The 25,797-nt window shown below is 38.4% G+C and overlaps 1 protein-coding gene across 1 annotated transcript; it reads right to left on the bottom strand.

Annotated features, from left to right (window-relative positions):
• Positions 1-22,419: 22,419 nt before the first annotated feature.
• LOC145294163 (uncharacterized) lies at positions 22,420-23,700 on the bottom strand. Its single transcript, XM_080141271.1, has one exon. The coding sequence runs from the start codon at positions 23,698-23,700 to the stop codon at positions 22,420-22,422; it is 1,281 nt and encodes a 426-aa protein (XP_079997397.1).
• Between the last annotated feature and the right edge of the window lie 2,097 nt (positions 23,701-25,797).

Consider the following 25,797-nt stretch of genomic DNA (forward strand, 5'->3'; position numbering starts at 1 on the left):
GTGGACACTCTCCCTTATAGTGGAAGGGAGGAGGCCTCATTGCTGGCTGTGTACACAACAAGGGCATATGGCGAAGGACTGTCCAAAGAGGAATGGAGGGAAGAAGCCCACAAAAGCGGCGGGAACAAGCGTGACAACAAATCAAGCCGCTGCTCCCGCGCCGGCCGCAAATCCTCCAGAGGCACCGACAGGCTGGGTGACGGTCGTAAAGAAAGGCAAGATCAACAAACAGCCATCCTTGCAGACAGTCACCCAAGACCAAGAACAACCGAAGAGCGAGACGGAGAAAATGAACACACAGACACCCTCCTCCTCAAACAAGAGGAAACTACCAGAATCTGAGGAGGAGGCTGCGTCAGAGGCAGAGGAAGAGACAACAACAGTCTCTATGGCCCTGAGCGCAACAGAGATCAGGAGGGCCAGAAGGAGGAAAAGCCGCAAGACACTCGCAAACCCTCCTACCCCCACTGAGACTGAGAAGAACTCCCTCGCAACAACAACACAGGATGAGCCCCCTGTGATCCCAACACCCCAGCAACCCGAACAACTTTCCCCCTCTCCTATAAAGGCCCCAAGAAACTCTTCCCGCCCCTCATCCCGTGACAGGAGCCAAAAAGAAGAAAACGAGCAAGCTACCCCCTCCCCAAGCGCTCAGCCTCCCCATCAACCAAAAGAGGTCCCCTCCCCCACTCCCAAAGTCCGCACTGAACGGACCAAAAAGCTCCCCTTCCTGCCAGGAAGCAGGATTTGTGAAACAGACCCTCTCCAACCGGCTCCGGACCTTAAAGGACAACAGAAGGTCCGGTACAATAAACTCAAAAACTTTGAAAAAGTCGGTGGAGACCTAGTAACAGACCCCACTAAATTCAAGGACGCTCCCTTGTTGACCACTTTCGTTAGGGTCAACAAGGACGGTAGGACTGGAGGAATGTGGGCAATGATTAAGGCAGCGAAGAATGCGATCCCAGGCCAGCAGCTGGTGGACAGGGACCATCCTTCACTGACCAACATTTTCTTTAAATGTGAGGGTAGAATCCCCATGTATGTACACCCATCGCTATACAGGGCACTCAAACTAACCTTCCCCCTGGACGTGGGGGGCGTGGCCAAGGATGGATCACCTTCATCGGATTTACTTACCGGCAGCCTTGGCCAGGCCTGCCATGTCCTCACTGCCCAGGATTTCAGACCCGTCTGTGACAGTGCTTGAGGTAAGTGATCATGTCTTTGAACTTGGCTACATTGAATGTGAGGGGCATCAGGTGTCGAAGCAAGGCCTCGCGCGTTGTGAGAGACTTGGTGTCCCTCAAGGTAGATATTGCCGCTATCCAGGAGACCCACTTTGTTTGTGACGCGGATTGTCAGGTGCTGGTAAACGATTACGATGTCTACTCAGCATATGGCAATACCTATAGTCGTGGAATCTCCTTGCTAGTGAGTCGCACCCTGTCAGCGTCGGTGAATGTTGTTCACGCAGGCGAGGACGGGCGGGCGCTTGTTGTTGATGTTGCTGTTAATTGTAGTGTTTTTCGGATTGTTGCTGTTTATGCTCCCAATGCTGCTGTAGAGAGGGCAACCTTTTTTCGACGGTTGGAGGGCTTCTTAGTGGATCCGGAACGGTTAGTTTTAATGGGGGATTGGAATGCAATCCTTGATCCCAAAATAGATAAGGTCGGGGGGACTAGCGGGTCGGCGTGGTGTGACAGCAGTCTGTCTGACCTGATGGCCTCGTGCGATCTCGTCAACAGATTTCGTCTGGATCATCCGGGGCGGGAGATGTGGACGTGGCATCCTGTAGTGCCTTCCCATCCAAGCACTTACTTGGATCGGATGTTAGTTAGAAGAGGCGATGTAGACTTCCTATCTTGCCCCACGTTCCACTTGCTAGGACACTCGGACCATAAACTTGTTATGGCCCGTTTGAGCTTAAGCGCTAGGCCTAAACTGGCCGGATACTGGAAGTTCAACAGCACCTTGTTGGAGCTGGAGGACTACCGGTTGAAGGTCACTGAGCTAATTCAGCGGGCTTTAGTGGGGGCGGTTACAGGGAGTAAGTGGTGGGTTAGTCTCAAGGCCAAAATTAGGCGCTTCTCTGTCCAGTATAGCCAACGCCTCGCGATAGATAAGGCTAAGGCAAAGAAGCGTTTAGAGGATAAGCTGACCCGGGCGGTGGAGGGGGGGGACCCCCTAGAGTTAGCACTAGCTAAACAAGATCTCAACCGCTTGGCTAGCGAGCGGTATGAAGGTCAAGTAGTTAGGGCTAGGTTAAAGAAAGTTTCTAACGAGGCTGTGAATGTTGACGCTGTTGAGCGTAAGGCTGCTTTAAGGCGCGGTTCGGATGGGTACATTCGTAAAGTACATAACCTGGAAGGACAGCCCTTAGTATCGACTCGGGAGATCTGCGAGGGGTTTCGGGAGCATCTATCGGTGCGCTTCACCCAACTACCCGGACTCAGGGTTGATGAGTTTGGCAGCTATTTGGCTGACTCGCCCCGCCTCACGGCGGCTCGGGCGGCTAGCTGTGATGGTCTTATTACTGAACATGAGGTCATTACTGCGTTGAAGCAGGTCGGCTATAACAAATCCCCGGGGCTTGATGGTTTACCCTACGAGTTTTACTTGAGGCTGTCGCCCATGTTGGTCCCTATTCTGAAGGATATGTTCAACCATTGGTTTGCCCAGGGTTCCATCCCTGGACAGGTGACCAAGGGTGTGATCACATTGCTGAGGAAAGGTCAACGGCATGGTGGGAGGGAAAACTTTGATGATTTTAGGCCCTTGACTCTGCTAAACACAGAGTTAAAGATTTTGGCAAAGATTCTTGCGAATCGCTTGCAGGTTGTCATCACTGACTTGATCGAACCGGACCAGACTTATGCTGTGAAGGGGAGATCGATTCAAGACAATTTGCACTTGATACGCTCGATCATAGAGGGGACAGAAGACGACGCCGAAGCCGCGCTGATCAGTTTGGATCAGTCCAAGGCATTCGATAGGGTCGACCATCGGTTCCTAGGATCTGTGCTAGAGGCCGCCGGATTTAATCCGGGCTTCCGCAAGTGGATCTTTGTTCTGTATGACAGGCCGACGGTAGCGGTGCAGATCAACGGTAAGCTGTCGGAGTCATTCGCTGTCTCTCGGTCGGTGCGACAGGGTTGTCCGCTGTCGCCTCTGTTGTATGTCCTGGCGTTGGAACCCCTCCTTCGCAAGTTAAGGGACGAGGCGGCTACACCAGTCCTGCGCGGAATAGCTCTCCCTGGAGGCACACGAGCCAGGGTTTCCGCGTTCGCCGATGACGTCACCGTGTTCGTGTCTTGCCTCACGGACGTTCAAGCGGTGGTCGAGGCGCTCGCTCGATACGAAGAAGTAACAGGGGCCATCTTCAACCGTAGCAAGTCTGTTGGCCTGCGGTTGGGGGCCTGGACCGGGGTAAACTCGCTTCCAGGTATTTTCAGCTGGACCGATGGACCGGTCCGCATTCTCGGTGTCTGGTTTGGACCGGGACTTCAGCTGGAAAAGAATTGGTCGGAAGTACAGTCTAAGGTCAAATCGTCAGTAAAGACTTGGATTGGAAGGAAATTGTCCTTGAAGGGTCGGGCGGAGGCGTGTGCTACATACGTCTTTCCGCTCATCCTTTACCGTTTGTCTGTACTTCCTCTCCCTGCAGAACGACTAACCCGCTTACAAGGGCGCCTCGATTCACTTTTGTGGAACGAGGGTAAGCATTATGTCTGCAGAGAGGTCTGTGTTCAAAATCCGAGCGAGGGAGGCCTGGGTCAGCCCAGTCTCTTGTGTCATAGAAACGCTGAGAGATTGGCTTTCCTGGGTCGTTCGCTTGAAGGAGACGCTCCTTGGGTCCCTGTGGTTGAGAACTCGTTTCCCAATCTCAAACCCAACCCTTCGGTAGAAGGTCGTCGTAGACCGAAGGGGGAGTCCAAGTTCTTCTCCGAATGCCGAACCGCTCTTAGAGCTTTGCCGGGGACCAATGTCCTCGATCAGCCAAGGAAGAAACTGTATCGGGATTTAGTGGAGGGGACCGCGAAGGATCCACTTTGTAGGCGGATGGGATGGTCGATGGAGGTTGTCCGTTCTCAATGGCGTTGGGCGCCGGGACGGGAGATTCTGAATAACTCGGAATTCTCCCTGACTTGGCGACTGGTCCGAAATGCGCTGCCCCTCTTCGACGTACTTTTCCGGTATAAAGAACATACCAGCCGCTTCTGTCCGTGCTGTGACGAATGCGAGCCCGAAACAATCGAGCACGCATTTTTTAGTTGCAGCCGGATACAGCCCCTATTAAGGTACGTCGAGGGGGTAACAGCTCGCATCGATGCCGAGTGTCTGCTCGATCTCGACGTAGGAACTTTTGTGTACAACATGGAGCCGCCGTTCCCCAGGGAGGAAAGTTTGGTTTTCCTGGCGATCCTAGCAGTAGCGCGCATGACCATTTGGATCGCGCGCCTCAAGTTGGTCCACGAAGGGACATCTGTTCCTGATCGGGATCTGATCGTTTACTTTAAACATTTGCTTAAAGTAAAGATCAGATGCGATTGGAAGAGGTTGCCTAGAGTGGAATTTGACAAGAGGTGGGTGCACAGCACTAGTTTGTGCATCCGTCGAGGAGCCAAGTTTCAATACGTGTTCCCTCCTTAGGCATGGCATGGGCGGTGCTGGGTCCTACGGAACCCATCCCGCCTAGGTTAGCATTATAAGTTCAGTAAAGTAACTCTTGACTGGTGGTACAAATGAGATCCTGTTCCTGATTTTATTTTTTGGTATTAGAGAACCTCTGAGTCTGCCCAACCCCCCTGCTCCTCATCTTTATTTTCTGATGCTCCCGGTCATCCCCCTACTCAGAGGTCACCTTCCTACCCCCTCCATCCGTTGCTTTATTTTCTCCCACCTCCATTAAGGCGACTTCCCCAAACCCTATTAGGGATGCTCTGCTTGTTTTCGGTTCCCCGGAAAACAGTGGGGGATCTAGCCACATAGAATAGTACAGGGGGGTCTTACTAACAACACATTAGTAGTTTTTTCCTTATTTTTTAAATGAACATTTTCATTAGTTTTTTCCCACTCCACGAACATTTTATGCCAATTAATTCAAGAACTCTTTCTAATGAAATCGAACTTTATTTTCTCACACATACACACACACACACACAAAAAAAAAAAAAAAAAAAAAAATGCACACACAACATACAGAAATGAATATACAAATTGTACATAGTTAAATTTTACATTGAACGCTGGGGTTATTAGTTAGATTAGGATCCACAGAGTGATTGAGGTATTTTGGTAAATGTTGCCAGTCAAGAGTAAGACTTCAAAGTCTCATCTGTTACATAGTCAAAAAGACCCTGTACCCTCCCCCTCCCAATTTCTTGTAGGGCCTTGTGCCTAATTTTGTTGAATTGAATTTTTTGTACGTTTTTTTTTATGTTCAATTTTTTCTTTCTCAATAAAATATATAAACAAGATCAAAGTGTAGTATCTGTTCTTCAGATGCTGCACTTAAGATAATTTGTACCAGTCAATGGAGGGGAAACCCTCTATACTGGGACAATTATTATTTTTGGTAACCAGAGTGCCCCCTTTTTGCCTACTTTTAGGGGAGCTGGTTTTTACCTCACATTAAAAACGGCCTTGTGCCTAATTTGCTCAGTGGGGGAGCAAATAAATACCACCTGTTCTTCAGATGCTGCACTTAAGATAATTTGTACCAGTCAATGGAGGGGAAACCCTCTATACTGGGACAATTATTATTTTTGGTAACCAGAGTGCCCCCTTTTTGCCTACTTTTAGGGGAGCTGGTTTTTACCTCACATTAAAAACGGCCTTGTGCCTAATTTGCTCAGTGGGGGAGCAAATAAATACCACCTGTTCTTCAGATGCTGCACTTAAGATAATTTGTACCAGTCAATGGAGGGGAAACCCTCTATACTGGGACAATTATTATTTTTGGTAACCAGAGTGCCCCCTTTTTGCCTACTTTTAGGGGAGCTGGTTTTTACCTCACATTAAAAACGGCCTTGTGCCTAATTTGCTCAGTGGGGGAGCAAATAAATACCACCTGTTCTTCAGATGCTGCACTTAAGATAATTTGTACCAGTCAATGGAGGGGAAACCCTCTATACTGGGACAATTATTATTTTTGGTAACCAGAGTGCCCCCTTTTTGCCTACTTTTAGGGGAGCTGGTTTTTACCTCACATTAAAAACGGCCTTGTGCCTAATTTGCTCAGTGGGGGAGCAAATAAATACCACCTGTTCTTCAGATGCTGCACTTAAGATAATTTGTACCAGTCAATGGAGGGGAAACCCTCTATACTGGGACAATTATTATTTTTGGTAACCAGAGTGCCCCCTTTTTGCCTACTTTTAGGGGAGCTGGTTTTTACCTCACATTAAAAACGGCCTTGTGCCTAATTTGCTCAGTGGGGGAGCAAATAAATACCACCTGTTCTTCAGATGCTGCACTTAAGATAATTTGTACCAGTCAATGGAGGGGAAACCCTCTATACTGGGACAATTATTATTTTTGGTAACCAGAGTGCCCCCTTTTTGCCTACTTTTAGGGGAGCTGGTTTTTACCTCACATTAAAAACGGCCTTGTGCCTAATTTGCTCAGTGGGGGAGCAAATAAATACCACCTGTTCTTCAGATGCTGCACTTAAGATAATTTGTACCAGTCAATGGAGGGGAAACCCTCTATACTGGGACAATTATTATTTTTGGTAACCAGAGTGCCCCCTTTTTGCCTACTTTTAGGGGAGCTGGTTTTTACCTCACATTAAAAACGGCCTTGTGCCTAATTTGCTCAGTGGGGGAGCAAATAAATACCATCTGTTCTTCAGATGCTGCACTTAAGATAATTTGTACCAGTCAATGGAGGGGAAACCCTCTATACTGGGACAATTATTATTTTTGGTAACCAGAGTGCCCCCTTTTTGCCTACTTTTAGGGGAGCTGGTTTTTACCTCACATTAAAAACGGCCTTGTGCCTAATTTGCTCAGTGGGGGAGCAAATAAATACCACCTGTTCTTCAGATGCTGCACTTAAGATAATTTGTACCAGTCAATGGAGGGGAAACCCTCTATACTGGGACAATTATTATTTTTGGTAACCAGAGTGCCCCCTTTTTGCCTACTTTTAGGGGAGCTGGTTTTTACCTCACATTAAAAACGGCCTTGTGCCTAATTTGCTCAGTGGGGGAGCAAATAAATACCACCTGTTCTTCAGATGCTGCACTTAAGATAATTTGTACCAGTCAATGGAGGGGAAACCCTCTATACTGGGACAATTATTATTTTTGGTAACCAGAGTGCCCCCTTTTTGCCTACTTTTAGGGGAGCTGGTTTTTACCTCACATTAAAAACGGCCTTGTGCCTAATTTGCTCAGTGGGGGAGCAAATAAATACCACCTGTTCTTCAGATGCTGCACTTAAGATAATTTGTACCAGTCAATGGAGGGGAAACCCTCTATACTGGGACAATTATTATTTTTGGTAACCAGAGTGCCCCCTTTTTGCCTACTTTTAGGGGAGCTGGTTTTTACCTCACATTAAAAACGGCCTTGTGCCTAATTTGCTCAGTGGGGGAGCAAATAAATACCACCTGTTCTTCAGATGCTGCACTTAAGATAATTTGTACCAGTCAATGGAGGGGAAACCCTCTATACTGGGACAATTATTATTTTTGGTAACCAGAGTGCCCCCTTTTTGCGTACTTTTAGGGGAGCTGGTTTTTACCTCACATTAAAAACGGCCTTGTGCCTAATTTGCTCAGTGGAGGAGCAAATAAATACCACCTGTTCTTCAGATGCTGCACTTAAGATAATTTGTACCAGTCAATGGAGGGGAAACCCTCTATACTGGGACAATTATTATTTTTGGTAACCAGAGTGCCCCCTTTTTGCCTACTTTTAGGGGAGCTGGTTTTTACCTCACATTAAAAACGGCCTTGTGCCTAATTTGCTCAGTGGGGGAGCAAATAAATACCACCTGTTCTTCAGATGCTGCACTTAAGATAATTTGTACCAGTCAATGGAGGGGAAACCCTCTATACTGGGACAATTATTATTTTTGGTAACCAGAGTGCCCCCTTTTTGCCTACTTTTAGGGGAGCTGGTTTTTACCTCACATTAAAAACGGCCTTGTGCCTAATTTGCTCAGTGGGGGAGCAAATAAATACCACCTGTTCTTCAGATGCTGCACTTAAGATAATTTGTACCAGTCAATGGAGGGGAAACCCTCTATACTGGGACAATTATTATTTTTGGTAACCAGAGTGCCCCCTTTTTGCCTACTTTTAGGGGAGCTGGTTTTTACCTCACATTAAAAACGGCCTTGTGCCTAATTTGCTCAGTGGGGGAGCAAATAAATACCACCTGTTCTTCAGATGCTGCACTTAAGATAATTTGTACCAGTCAATGGAGGGGAAACCCTCTATACTGGGACAATTATTATTTTTGGTAACCAGAGTGCCCCCTTTTTGCCTACTTTTAGGGGATCTGGTTTTTACCTCACATTAAAAACGGCCTTGTGCCTAATTTGCTCAGTGGGGGAGCAAATAAATACCACCTGTTCTTCAGATGCTGCACTTAAGATAATTTGTACCAGTCAATGGAGGGGAAACCCTCTATACTGGGACAATTATTATTTTTGGTAACCAGAGTGCCCCCTTTTTGCCTACTTTTAGGGGAGCTGGTTTTTACCTCACATTAAAAACGGCCTTGTGCCTAATTTGCTCAGTGGGGGAGCAAATAAATACCACCTGTTCTTCAGATGCTGCACTTAAGATAATTTGTACCAGTCAATGGAGGGGAAACCCTCTATACTGGGACAATTATTATTTTTGGTAACCAGAGTGCCCCCTTTTTGCCTACTTTTAGGGGAGCTGGTTTTTACCTCACATTAAAAACGGCCTTGTGCCTAATTTGCTCAGTGGGGGAGCAAATAAATACCACCTGTTCTTCAGATGCTGCACTTAAGATAATTTGTACCAGTCAATGGAGGGGAAACCCTCTATACTGGGACAATTATTATTTTTGGTAACCAGAGTGCCCCCTTTTTGCCTACTTTTAGGGGAGCTGGTTTTTACCTCACATTAAAAACGGCCTTGTGCCTAATTTGCTCAGTGGGGGAGCAAATAAATACCATCTGTTCTTCAGATGCTGCACTTAAGATAATTTGTACCAGTCAATGGAGGGGAAACCCTCTATACTGGGACAATTATTATTTTTGGTAACCAGAGTGCCCCCTTTTTGCCTACTTTTAGGGGAGCTGGTTTTTACCTCACATTAAAAACGGCCTTGTGCCTAATTTGCTCAGTGGGGGAGCAAATAAATACCACCTGTTCTTCAGATGCTGCACTTAAGATAATTTGTACCAGTCAATGGAGGGGAAACCCTCTATACTGGGACAATTATTATTTTTGGTAACCAGAGTGCCCCCTTTTTGCCTACTTTTAGGGGAGCTGGTTTTTACCTCACATTAAAAACGGCCTTGTGCCTAATTTGCTCAGTGGGGGAGCAAATAAATACCATCTGTTCTTCAGATGCTGCACTTAAGATAATTTGTACCAGTCAATGGAGGGGAAACCCTCTATACTGGGACAATTATTATTTTTGGTAACCAGAGTGCCCCCTTTTTGCCTACTTTTAGGGGAGCTGGTTTTTACCTCACATTAAAAACGGCCTTGTGCCTAATTTGCTCAGTGGGGGAGCAAATAAATACCACCTGTTCTTCAGATGCTGCACTTAAGATAATTTGTACCAGTCAATGGAGGGGAAACCCTCTATACTGGGACAATTATTATTTTTGGTAACCAGAGTGCCCCCTTTTTGCGTACTTTTAGGGGAGCTGGTTTTTACCTCACATTAAAAACGGCCTTGTGCCTAATTTGCTCAGTGGGGGAGCAAATAAATACCATCTGTTCTTCAGATGCTGCACTTAAGATAATTTGTACCAGTCAATGGAGGGGAAACCCTCTATACTGGGACAATTATTATTTTTGGTAACCAGAGTGCCCCCTTTTTGCGTACTTTTAGGGGAGCTGGTTTTTACCTCACATTAAAAACGGCCTTGTGCCTAATTTGCTCAGTGGGGGAGCAAATAAATACCATCTGTTCCGACAGATACTGCAAGCAAAGACCATATGTGGGGGAAACCTCACATATAAGACCTTGGTCAATGTAGGGGCAACCCTTCATACCAATTGTCACTATCCAGCTCCCCTACTCCCCGGGGAGTTGGTCCCCATTTACCCTTCACTCCTCACATAAAAAATCGGCCTTGTGCCTAATTTGCTTGGTGGGGGAGCAAATAAATACCATCTGTTCCGGCAGATACTGCAAGCTATGACTAGCAAAGACCAGATGTGGGGGCAACCCCACATGCCTGACCATTAACCAGCTCCCATTTCCCACCTCTCGGGAGCTGGTCCCCTTTTACCCTTCCCCCTCCCTTCACTCCTCACATTAAAAATCGCCCTTGTGCCTAATTTGCTCGGTGGGGGAGCAAATAAATACCATCTTCTTTTAGAACTTGGCCTTTTGGTCAAGATCAAAGTGTAGTATCTGTTCTTCAGATGCTGCACTTCATTTTCTTGTTCTCTTTCGGTGGAGGAGAAATTCTTCACGACTGAGACAATTTTTATTTTTGTACCTTTTCTCCACGTTAAAAAACGACCCTGGTGTCTAACTCTGTCCCGTGGGGAGGCATAGTAAATAGGTACAGCATTGCAGTGTTATACATTAGCTTCACATCACACATACACTCTCTCTCTCTCTCTCTCTCTCTCTCTCTCTCTCTCTCTCTCTCTCTCTCTCTCTGGAAAAGAAGTGTGAAGATGGAGCTTCGAAAAAGACGTCTGAATTAAATCAGCTCACCTACCAAAGAGAAAGATTTTTCTTACTTCATCACTATGTGTCACTACAGATTTCCTCCCATGATGCAACTTTTTGTATATGTCGGTTTTCATTTCTAATGGAATCTTCCTTTTTCTTATGTAATTTGAAATTTATGTGGAAAATATCTCATTCTAACCTTATTTTACATCCCTATATGTAAATACGATAACACTTTTGTCTAGGAAATTGTTTTTTTTTGTTGTTTTTTTTTGTAATAGACTAATATATTTCTGCAACGAAATGGCCAGATCAGATTAAGAAGAGCGATAACATACAGCATTTTGAGATAGAATTAGATAAATTCGGTAATGATGCTAAAAAAGCGGTAGTTTGCTCTTGTTTCATCAGCCATGATATGGTAGAAGTGCTAAGTTTTATATTATTCCATTCTAAATTGTTATAGCGTGTAGGAAGGCTTGAATCTTCAATCTCTAGAAAACCACCACTGTTAATCAATGTCTTTAACGATTATGTTATGACGTCATGCAAACGATTGTTGTATTCATTTTGGGAACTTGTCTAGTTTTAAATATAGATCTGTGGACTAAATAAATTGTTCATTTCGAAATCCCATATAGTTTCTCAAGTTCGACATAAAAGATTCCTAATGTTTGAGATGAGGGTTTATAATTCGTATTATTTGGATTATTCAGACTACAGTTCTCATCTTGAGTGTTATTCCTGGTTCGATAGAAAGAGTCCGAAGTTCGATAAGATATACCTGGAGAAGGTTTTTTTTTAAAGAGTCACCACTTATCAAGGCCCAGAGGCCACTCGAAGATGAGGGTTAATAAGTGTACAGTGGTCAATGGGACAATGTCGTGGTAATTGTTTGCAGTGGAAATTTGGTAAATTGGATTACTTAAGTGGAACGGCTCATCAAGAACTTGTTTACATTGGACTTGAAGACAGCCATATTGTAATCAGTTGGTAAGCAAGCAAATGGAAGACAGTTCCACAGGCGTGCAGTTCTAAGAAAGAAGCTTTGTTCATTGAATTTACGTTTAGGTTTAGGCACAGATAAAGAATTGGGGAAATTATTGATAGTGTTTTCAGCTAGTTGAGTCTTTCTTGTGAAAGTTTGACGAGGGAGGGGGGACCATAGATTGGAGCTTGAAAATAACGATAAAGCAGAGACAGGCTTGCAACGTTTCTTCTGTGTTCGGGGGTTATAGTGACTGAACAGTTGTGAGGGTAACACTCTAGATGAAAACAAAAGTACAACGATCCCCAAATTGATGTGCCTAAAGAAGGTCAGTGGTTACATCGGCCAAAACTTTGTGAAAATTACAACCTCGCTGAGAATAGTAGTCCAAATAATCCAAATACAAATTATCAATCGTTATCTAACCCCCCCCCCCCAAATCGAAACATTTGTGGATCCAGCATTCTTTTTTTATTATTTATATTAAGCACAACGTAGATAGGAACATAGGTAGGTAGGTAGGTTTTATCCAGAATATCCATATGTAAATTGCTTGTTTACTAATATAAAACCCTTCTGCTTTTATTACAAGTACAGGTTGTCATGCTTAATTGATCTAACATTATCCGACTTCTATAAATATCAACAATCCTAAGTCTAGCAGAGGCGATATATGTAAGTCATGTGAAATTTTTTGTAAACAAGCAAGAACATGAGTACTTTCAGTTCGACTTGGTACACTCAGTGGCAGTGCACGCTTGTCTGTAGGTAATGTGGAACTGTCGCGCCTCCTATTACGTTTCATAGAGATATATATGTACTAGCTGGCCGCCCGGCGTTGCCCAAGTCATACAAAACACTTAAACATGATATTTTAATTTATGCAGATTGCAAATGTATTTTTATAGAATAAATTTTCTGTTGATTATTACATATTATGAGGAATAATTGCCCGGTGGACTAATTTGCAAAAGAAAAAACAAAAGGAAATAAAAAAAGAAATACAATTATTAAATTAAACCAATAATAATAAAATGTCATTCATCAAATTCCGTCTGTGTTTGTTAACGATATCACGTCAGCTGATATTTGGGCTTGATGATGAATGCCCTGGAAACGTCACTTCTGGTTAATGTTTAGTTTTAAAATATACAAACGACGAAAGGATTTGCGGCGATTTTTAAATGGTATCTCTTCTGTTATCGTAAATTGAAAAAAAAAATTATATAAAATATTAAATAAATAAAAATAAAATAAAAATAAAATAATACATATACAAACAATATACATATAAAAAAATTACATATACAACCAATATACATATACAAACAATATGTATATACAAACAATATACATATAAAAACAATATGCATATCCAAACACTATACATATACAAACAATATGCATATCCAAAAAATATACATATAAAAACAATATACATATACAAACAATATACATATACAAACAATATACATATACAAACACTATACAGATACAAATAATATGCATATACAAACAATATACATATACAAAAGCTATACATATACAATCTATACATATACAAACAATATACATATACAAACAATATGCATATACAAACAATATACGTATAAAAACAATATACATATACAAACAATATACAGATACAAATAATATGCATATACAAACAATATACACATACAAACAATATGCATATACAAACAATATGCATATACAAACAACATGTATGTACTAACAATATACATATACATATCCAAAACAATATACATATAAAACAATATACGTATACAAACAATATGCATATACTTACAATATATATATATCAATACAATATAAATATAAAAACAATATACATATAAAACAATATACATATACAAAAATATACATATACAAACAATATACAGAAACAAATAATATGCATATACAAACAATATGCATATAAAAACAATATACGATGCAAACAATATACATATATAAACTATATATATACAAACAATATACATATACAAACAATATGCATATCCAAACAATATACATATACAAACAATATAAAGATACAAATAATATACATATACAAACAATATACATATGCAAACAATATGCATATACAAACGATATACATATACAAACACCATGTACGTACTAACAATATACATATACATATCCAAAACAATATACATATAAAAACAATATACGTATACAAACAATATGCATATACTTACAATATACATATCAATACAATATACATATAAAAACAATATACATATAAAACAATATACATATAAAAACAATATACATATACAAACAATATGCATATACAAAGAATATACATATACAAACAATATACAGAAACAAATATAAACTATACATATACAAACAATATACAGATACAAATAATAAGCATATCCAAACAATATACATAAAAAAACAATATAAATATAAAAACAATATACATATACAAACAATATACATATAAAAACAATATACATATACAAAAATATAAATATACAAAAATATACAGATAAAAATAATATGCATATACAAAAAATATGCGTATACAAACAATATACATATATAACAATATACATATATAAACTATAAATATACAAACAATATACAGATACAAATAATATGCATATACAAACAATATACATATACCAACAATATATATATATACAAACAATATGCATATACAAACAATATACATATACAAACAATATATATATACAAACAATATACGTATACAAACAATATGCATATACAAACGATATGCATATACAAACAACATGTATGTACTAAAAATATACATATACATATACAAACAATATACATATAAAAACAATATACATATACAAACAATATGCATATACTTACAATATTCGTATACAAACAATATACATATACATATACAAACAATATACATATACAAACAACTTACATATACAAACGCTACGCCTAAAAATATACTATACATATACAGACAATTTACATATCCAAACAATATACATATCCAAACAATATACATATAACAGCAATATACATATCCATGCAATATACATATACAAACAATATACATATACAAACAATATATATATATATATATATATATATATATACAAACAACATACATATACAAGCAATATACATATGCAAACAATATACATATCCAAGCAATATACACATACAAAAAATATACATATACAGACAATATACGTATGCAAACAATATGCATATGCAAACAATATACATATACAAACAGTATGTATATACAAACAATATACACATACAAACAATATACATATACAAACAATATACATATACAAACAATATACACATACAAACAATATACTTATACAAACAATATACACATACAAACAATATACATATACAAACAATATGCATATACAAACAATATGCATATACTAACAATAAACATATACAAACAATATGCATATACTTAAAATATGCATATACAAACAATATATTTATACATATACAAACAATATACGTATACAAACAATATGCATATACATATGCAAACAATATGCATATACAAACAATATACATATATAAACAATATACATATACAAACAATATGCATATACAAACAATATACATATACAAACAATATACATATACAAACATATGCATATACAAAAAATATGCATATACAAACAATATACAAACAATATACTTATACCATCAATATACATATACAAACAATATGCATATACAAACAATATACACATGCATATACAAACAATATACATATACAAAAATATCAATATACAAATAATATACATATAAAACAATATACATATACAAAAAATATACATATACATTTGCAAACAATATGCATACACATATACAAACAATATATACATATATATACAAACAATATACAAATGCAGACAATATACATATACAAACAATATACATATACATATACAAACAATTCGCATATACTTACAATATGCAGAAACAAACAATATATTTATACATATACAAAAAATATGTATATACATATACAAACAATATACATGTAAAAACAATATGCATATACAAACAATATGCATATACATAGGCAAACAATATACATATACAAAAAACATACATATACAAACAATATGCATATACTTAAAAATATGTATATACAAACAATATACATATGCATATACAAACAATGTACATATACAAACAATATGCATATACAAACAATATTCATATACAAACAATATACATATCAAAGCAATATACATATACAAACAATATGCATATACAAAAATATACATATACAAACAATATGCATATACAAACAATATACACATACATATACAAATGATATACATATACAAACAATATACATATACAAACAATATACATATACAAAAATATACATATACAAATAATATACATATACAAACAATATACACATACTAAAATATACATATACATTTGCAAACAATATACATACACATATACAAACAATATATATATATATATATATATATATATATATATATATATATATATATATATATATATATACAAACAATATACATATACAAACAATATACATATACAAACAATATACATATACAAAAATATACATATACAAACAATATACATATACAAACAATGTACACATACAAAAATATACATGTACATTTGCAAACAATATACATACACATATACAAACAATATATATATACATATACAAACAATATATATATACATATACAAACAATATACAAATGCAGACAATATACATATACAAACAATATACATATACAAACAATATACATATACATATACAGACAATATACATATACAAACAATATACATATACAAACAATATACATATATAAACACAAACAATATACATATACAAACAATATACATGTACATATACAAACAATATACTTATACCAGCAATATACATATACAAACAATATACATATACAAGCAATATACATATACATATACAAAAAATATACATATGCAAACAATATACATATACAAACAATATACATATAAAAACTATATACATATTCAAACAATATACATATACAAACAATATACATGTAAAAACTATATACATATACAAACACTATACATATACAAACAATATACATATACAAACAATATATATACATATACAATCTATATACATAAACAATGTACATATACAAATAATATACATATACATATACATACTATATACATATACAAACAATATATATATACATATACAAACAATATACATATACAAACAATATATATATATACATATACAAACAATATACTTATGCAAACAATATACATATACAAACAATATATATACATATACAATCTATATACATAAACAATATACATATACAAATAATATACATATACATACTATATACATATACAAACAATATATATATACATATACAAACAATATACATATACAAACAATATATATATATACATATACAAACAATATACTTATGCAAACAATATACATATACAAACAATTTTAAATGAGAAAATAGGATCCAGATGTTTTTCTGCTTATTCTTTCCTTTTTACTTTTCGTCATTGTTTTATTATATAATAAATTTATACATAACTTATATTTCTCGTATTTCATTTAATATATTTGTTTGCTCATCGTAATAGTGTCGAGCTTCTCTAATGTAAGTTTTGTATTGTTTAAGATATATTCTTTGATAACATAACTCTATTATATATATATATATAGATAGATAGGACCTTTATTTTGGCCCACCCTGTATATATATATATATATATATATATATATAAAACTGAACGTCTGTGTATATGTCTGGTCACGGATAGGCTCCTATATGGTTGACTATTATAGAAAATTGATCTCATATAATGATAGAAGATGTATCGAGACACAGGAATGGGTATGTTTTATCTTGCATAATGATGATTCATTAAAATTGTGGGGTCTGCGTAGGCGCCTGGTCTACAAAGTATGGAAATAAAAAATTTAAAAATTAAAAAAAAAAAACGTTTACAAGTGTTTTTGATATAGATGTACATAATAATACTTTGATAAGTATGTTTTGACTGTAATAGGGATGGTATAATAAAATTGTGGGGTCTGCGTTTGTAGCCTGGCCTCCATAGAATGAAAATAGGCACAAACTTTAATTAAGACTTTTCATATCTATCTGCGTAAGTATACTTTGATAATTATGTTTCAGTTTGAAGAAATATGGTATAATAAAATTATGGGGTGTTCGTTCGCACCTGACCTCCATAGAATGGAAATATGTCACAAAGTTTAACAAGATTTTTTAATATAGATCCACAGTGATAAGTGTTTCATTGTGAACTGGTATGGTATAATAAATTATGGGGTTTATCTATTTTATTTTTACTTTCATCATATTTTGCTTTGGTTTTGATACCCCCAAATTCGAAGCTATCTCTTTACAACCCTTCCTTTTCATAACCTATCATACTTTCATAAATCAGAGTCCATTTTCTGTAGGCTGTTTTTTAACCCAACGACGGGTACTTTTGCTAATATATATATATATATATATATATATAGAGAGAGAGAGAGAGAGAGAGAGAGAGAGACAGAGAGAGAGGGGGGGGAGACAGAATTATTCTATTTATTTTTACTGTATATATTATATTATAATAATAATTAAATAACCATGTAATTTCTATAATGGAATTTTCATGAACAGAGTTTTTTTCCATGAACCTTCCATGTATGAAACATGTTGCCACAAGATTTCTTCCCTGAGAGCTAGAATATAATACTCTTTGAATCCAATGTTAATAAACACATCAACATCAAATTTTATTCATTCCATTCATTATTTCCAATCCTCTCATAATAGTCACCATCATTCAAACACTAAAATATCAGTAAACAACTAAATTTTTACAGTTCTCAATTTTGGAGATGAGGATTGATTATTCATTTTATTTGGATTCTTCGGACTGAAAAAACCACTCAAGATTCTCATCTTGAGTGGTTTTTTCACAACATTTCGATCGATTTAACCTCAGACCTGCTTTAAGTGTATTTTATAAAACTTTGGAATGTTTATGCTGACTCGGGAATCCATATGGAATTTTTAACAGAACCTTTTGATTTAATCTGAGGGGAGGGGTGGCATCCTCTCTTTCCATCAACCCAGACGTCCTTATGGGTAGCCATCCTAAGTAATTCACAGTTGTATTCTTGAGTCGACCACACTGAGAATTGAACCTTCAACCCCCCAGGAATGTAACTTTTGCAACTGAATTTTATGAAGTATTGAAATTCAGTGCAGATTCCCGAGTTCAACAAGATATACCTGAAGAAGATCGGAGATTGCATCGACCGAAACGTTGTGCAAATAACACTCAAGATAGAAAAGAGTAGTCCAAAAAATCCAAATAATACAAACTAAATTTTTAATCAATAAATTATTCAGATCATTTGTTCATAATCATCTGCTATAATCGATCATCATTACAGAATAAGAATAATAAATGTGCATTTTGTTTGTGAATTTTTGAGATGAGGATTAATAACTTGGATTATTCGCACTACTGTTCTCATCTTGAGTGTTATTTTCACAACGTTTTGACTGATGTAACCTCCGACCTTCTTCATTCATATCTTCTCAAACTCAGTAATCTGCAAGGAATTTTGGACTGATCCCTTTCTTTAAACCAAAGGGGTAGCATGCTGAAGTAATTCGCAATTGTATTCGTAGTATTGCTCACACTGAGGATTGAACCGTCAACCTCCAGAAGAGTGTTACTTACAACTGAATTTTTACCTAGTACTTCATCTGTTACATCACGTGTCCTTGCATAAAAACTCATAGCATAACGAATAAAGTACTATGCAAAATTCGTGTTAGATGCAATTTAGTGATAATTTTTCTATAAACCAATCAATAAAACTGTGATAAATAGGACAGGAGAACAGAGTGAGCTTAAAGTAAGCTTTATTTCACTAACAACGCGGAGAAGCGAGTCCACGTGTTCTACATTTCATACATAGGATAAAAACTAAAGGGAAATAATTCGCTTCCGGTAAGGGAAGTAATTCGCTTCCGGAAGGCATAGAAGAGAGTTCTTCTTTTGTCAGCACATTCTCCGCCACTCGGAGGAATCCGAGGCCGTATGATGATCTTAGGATGTAGAGTTACCAGGAACTGCAGGAGCGGGTTTCTGTTTAAGCTGCAAAGCAAAAGAAAAAAGTTCATAGCAGATAGTTTTCAGCTAAATATTGGGGGCTTCGACGAACTCTAGTAGAGTGTCGAAGATTCGGCACCTCATTGTCCTCCGATGATCTCCTCTGTGGATCGTCTGATTGGGGAGAAGTAGGAACCGAATTCTCGAGGGGAGAATTTTCGTGCACTCGTGGCAGGGGGTCCGAATCGGGCTGCTGAGGTACGTCCTGTAGCTGTTGGTTCTCCGGCACAGGATCTATTTCTGCCTCTAGAATGCTCGATCTATCACCCAATGGAGATAAGTGGCGTAGGGACACTGTCGTCTCCCGTCCGTTATTGAAACGGATATGAGCATAGCTAGGATTGACTTCAAGTAAGTCTACTGGCTCAACTAGGGGCTCGTATTTGCTCCCGTGTACATGTCACTTTAAAAGAACAGATTTAGCATTCGTTAGCCAGGTGGGCATAGAATTCCCAGTGGCTGATTTCCTTTGGAAATTAAAGAGACGTTCGTGAGGAGTGCTGTTCGTAGAGGTGGAAAGCAATGAGCGGATGCTGTGGAGCGCTACATCTAGCACACTTTCCCAATTTGTAACATGGAGATTTCTTGAGCGTAGAGCTAGACTCACTGTTTGCCAGATAATACCGTTATATCTTTCCACTTGTCCATTACCTTGAGGATTGAAGACAGTTGTTCTGCTAGTAGCAATGCCACGAGAAAGTAAGAATTCTCTTAGATCGTCTGACATGAAGGCTGTTCCACGATCAGAATGTACAAAGGAAGGATTTCCAAACATGGAGAATAAGCTAATTAGGTGTTTTGGGACAGTAGCAGCTGAGATGTCGGCACAGGGGAAAGCGAAGGGGAAACGAGAGTATTCGTCAACCACTGTCAGAAGGTACCGGTTGCGAGAATTTGAGGGCAACGGCCCCTTGAAGTCCACGCTTATTCTTTCAAATGGTTGACTTGCTTTAATGAGAATCTGAGGTGCCAACTTAAAGAACCTAGGATTTACTTCAGAACATACCCGGCAAGTCTTCGAAACAGCTCTCACCTCCTCCACAGAGTACGGCAGATTTTTGGTTTTGATGAAATGTAGCATCCTGGTTACCCCCGGATGGCATAAGTCTGTCTGTAATGAGTGTAATTTGAACAAATTCGAGACAGAGTGTCTGCAGTAACATTTTGTTTCCCTGGTCGATAGGCAATATCATAGCTAAAACAGGCAAGTTCTAACTTCCATCTTGTTATCTTTTCATTTTTTATTTTGCTCTTTCCTTTAGGGTCGAACATAAAAGAGACAGACTTTTGGTCAGTGGTTAGCTTAAAATGCTTCCTGAGCAGTAAATGTCGCCATTTTCGGATCATCTCCACAATTGCATAAGCCTCCTTTTCCACTGAGGAGTGCTTTTGCTCGGCGGAGGTTAATGTTCTGGAAAAGAAGGCCACTGGCCGAGAGTTCTGGGTCAGAGAGGCAGTGATGGCATGTTCCGAGGCATCAGTTTCAACCTCAAGGGGAAGAGAGGAGTCTATGGCTACTAGAGAGGATTTAGCAATCTCTTTCTTTAGGTCCCTAAAGGCGTCGGTTTGTTCCTTAGAGAGGGGAAAGTTGGTAATCTTAGTTAGGGGATGTAGTTTCTCAGAGAAGTTAAATATCCACTTTGAATAGTGGGAGAACATTCCCATAGCTCGTCGAAGAGAAGGAGAATCCTGAGGGACAGGCAAGTCCATCAACCCTTTAAGCCTGTCAGTGTCTGGTTTTACAGAACCTTTGCTTATTGTATAGCCGAGCAAGTCTACTGAAACAAGAGAGTAGTGACACTTGCTTTCATTCAGTGTCAGTCCATATTTCTCTACAGCCTTCATAAAACATTTTAAATTAGCATCATGATCTGCCTGATTTTCTCCACAAACTGTAACATTGTCGATGTAGGCGAAGGTTCCTCGGAGGTCTTCTCGTTTGATGATATCGTCGATTACTAGTTGGAAGCTAGCTACTCCATTGGTTACTCCAAACGGAATTCGCCGAAACTGGTACAGGGATCCAGAAGTTTTGAAGGCTGTGTATTTTCGTTCTTCCGGCTTGATTGCAACTTGATGATAAGCACTAGTTAGATCAAGAGTGCTAAACACTTGATAAGTGGCAATCTCATTTACCATGTCCTCCATTCGAGGAAGAGGATACGCATCTAGGAGAGTGAAACGGTTTATCGTTTGAGAGTAATCCACAACAAGTCTCTTCTTGTGATTCTCAGGAGTCACTACGAGCGTTTGGGCTCACCATGGAGATTGAGAGGGCTCTATAATACCTTCCTTTAGCATGCGGGTTATTTCCGATTTAATAAATTTGGCATCTGGTAGGGTATGTCTCCTGGATTTAACCGCAGTTGGGCGACAGTCTGGGGTTTAAGTTTGTAAAGAGAGACGGGTAAGGGACATTTTTAATGGCGGTAAGCCCACAAACAGTGAGAGGGGGGAGGGGTCCTCCGAAAGGTATTTCTACCGACGAGTGTTGGTTCAGAAATGTATGTCCAAGAATTACATCACTGCACAGGTTGGCCATAATCGATAACTTGACATTATCGTACTCCCTTCCATTCAGACCCAGAGATACAACACAATGACCGAGAGTAGAGGACGAATAAGAACTGCTAGCCATCAAAATCTTCTCGGAACTTGGCAGGACCGTTAACCCGAGTACCTTAACTTTGTCAGGATGGATAAAATTTTCTGAGCTCCCAGTATCGATGAGTATCCTCATGGGTTCACCTTTGATTTTTCCCCATAAGGACGAATGAGAGAGACTCTCTGAAAAGTTAAGAGAAGGAACTGACGAAGCAAGAAGAGACTCACCGTAGTTTATAGCAGCAGCAGCAGCAGCAGCAGCAGCAGCAGCAGCCGTTGGCGATCTGCAGACACGAGCGAAATGCCCTTTCTTCTTACAGTTTTTGCAAAAAGAATTTCTGGCGGTGCACCTCGCCCGGTCATGCCTTGGGTTTCCACAGAAGAAGCATTTCTGTCCTGAGAGTGACGCTACTGTGGGTTGCTCCTCGCATCTAGACTGGTTGTCGTCTTCTTCCGTTCCGACTGCAGATATCGACGCAGTCAAGGAGTCCGACTGAGCGTATGATGACAACTGTTTTTGAGCTGTCTCGAGCGTGAGAGCCTGGTCGAACGCAGTATGCAGGTCGAGTTTCTTGTTCTCCAGGAACCTCTGTCTGATGTGGGATGACTCGATTCCATTTATGAATGCATCCCTGATGTATTCATCCCTCGCTTGTATCGCCGACACAGCCTGAAAGTCACAATCCTTAGCAAGTTCTTTTAAGGACTGTAAATACTGGTCCACGCTTTCGTTTCTTTGTTGACGACGAGTTGCCAGTAAATGACGACAGAAGATGCTGTTTTTAGGTTGAACAAAAACCTCTTCTAGGGTGTTCATAGCTGTCTGGTAGTCATTAACGTCAGAAATGTGTTTATAAATCGCTGGAGACACCAGGTTGATTAATAAATTGAGTTTTAACTCGTCTGTCAGTTGCGGACCACTAACCGCCTCAATAAATATAACAAACGACCTCTTCCAGTGTCGCCATATATCGGCTGCGTCCGCCTTTGTTGGTTCCAAATCAAGGCGTTCGGGTTTCAGGTACTTCTCCATAGTTCTTTAGTGAAATAAATTTTGATAAATAGGACAGGAGAACAGAGTGAGCTTAAAGTAAGCTTTATTTCACTAAGAACAACGCGGAGAAGCGAGTCCACGTGTTCTACATTTCATACATAGGATAAAAACTAAAGGGAAATAATTCGCTTCCGGTAAGGGAAGTAATTCGCTTCCGGAAGGCATAGAAGAGAGTTCTTCTTTTGTCAGCACAAAAACCATCAGAATTCTGCTGAGGAGTTGACAACTCTGATTTATGGTTTCAAACAAAGAATTTGTCATAACGACACTGTAGCCATGTCATACCGAAATAGCACTTACTCTAAACAGGTTAAACTAGCTTTCTCTGAAGGAGAAAGTTTCATGGGAATATCAAACTTAGAAACGGTCCACATTTACTTATATGTCCCTATCAGGGAAGATGATGACTTTAGGTTTTTGCAGTTCTTGTGTGGAGGTGTCGACGTCCTTCTACATACAGAGCCTGGTATTCTGAAATCATCACATATCTGGTTCTGACCAGTCTCACTGTTTCTTAACTTTGCTGATCTAATAATAACCAGTGTGTCAACGTGATTATGCCTTATATGTAGGACTACATATAAGGCATTCATTATTTTCAATCCTTCCATAATAATAATCATCATTGAACTGACCATCTGTTGTAGCGGAATGGTCTACAAATCAGTTGATCCATATACAATAAATACCGGAAGACAAGGCATTAATGCAGGGTCTACATTCAGAGAAGCAACTGAGCTTGTTCGTTGGTTAGACAAACAACTTACACTTTTGCGTGTTCTTGTTAATGCATTTTTCTATCCTATCCTGGTGTTCTGTTTTTTCTTGTAACCCTCGCTGGAGAGTTACATAAGTTCTCCAAAACATAAAGAAAAAGAAATACACTACCAAATAATGTAAAATAAACTTTTGTTTATTTTCGTTAATAGAAAAAAAAAAATTACTTTTTTAGTGTGCGCAAAGGCGGCAGTCTGTATGAAAGAAGTAAGAGATGAAGAAGGTGAAGATTTGAGAGTGTGAAAGAAAGAGTCCGACTACGTGCTGTGGCAAAGTGAGAGAAAGAGAGAGCCAAGCAATGTTCCTTGATGTGCGAGAAAACTGTTATCTCAGCTACTGAATTCGCTTGGTGAGCGTTTTCCTTGCAACTTGTCTTTCTGCTGGTGTCTTATGTCCCTCTCTGACGAGAGGAGTTCTTCTTACCTTTTATATTTCTTTAGAGGCTCCCAGAGGTTGCAAAAAAAATATTTTTTTTAACTCGAGCCTTGATTGGTCAAAAAAATTCATATTTTTTACAAAAAAAAATATATATGTGCTTTCAACTACATCGGCCATTTCTAAAGAGTTCTGCTTTTTGATCCAAGAGATTTGGTGTGGGTGAGTGCTGTAATTCCCACACAAATGAATTTATAAATTTAATGTGTGTGTGTGTCTTAGAAAAATAAAATAAGTTGTAATTTGGTAACAATTTTCACCGCTTCTACACTATTGAGACGAGATTTCGGAAATTGTAAAACTGAATTTCACATGAAAACAATGGTATCTACGTATTCCTCATATTTTTAAGATGATTATATCCAAAAATTATGAAAATCGATAAAGTAGAAAATTATTAAAGAAAATAAAAAAATAGAATTTGATGAAAACGATCATAAGACACAGGAGAGTTCAAAAGTGAGATAATTTTCCGTTTCAATTTAAAGAAGATGGCGGCAATTTCTCACCTGCTCCACGATTAAAGTTGTTTTTCTTAATAATTCAGTAATAGTCAGGCAATTTCGATTACATAATTTGGAAGCTACCATTGTAACTTATTAGAATTAACAAAAAAAAAATCAGTTGTAATCACTGTTTTTTATCTGAAAACTCCATTTATTAACTACAGAATCTCGTCCCAAGTGTATAAGCGCTCAATTTTCACATGAATCTATAAAACAAAACAAAAAATGCATAAATACAGTCGTAACTGCAATAATTAATGGACAAATTTCATCCATAGTCTCAAATCAAGAATTTGTCATTGCGACTACAGATATGACAAGTAAAAGTTTCAGCATGATTTAATTAAAATAATAACAG

This window comes from Euprymna scolopes, chromosome 15 (genome assembly GCF_053919585.1).
Source record: "Euprymna scolopes isolate OS-2025 chromosome 15, ASM5391958v1, whole genome shotgun sequence".
Classification (NCBI taxonomy): Eukaryota; Metazoa; Mollusca; class Cephalopoda; order Sepiida; family Sepiolidae; genus Euprymna; species Euprymna scolopes.

Coding starts and splice junctions, on each gene's coding strand:
- LOC145294163 (XM_080141271.1), bottom strand. CDS start 23,700: ATGGAGAAGTACCTGAAACCCGAACGCCTTGATTTGGAACCAACAAAG.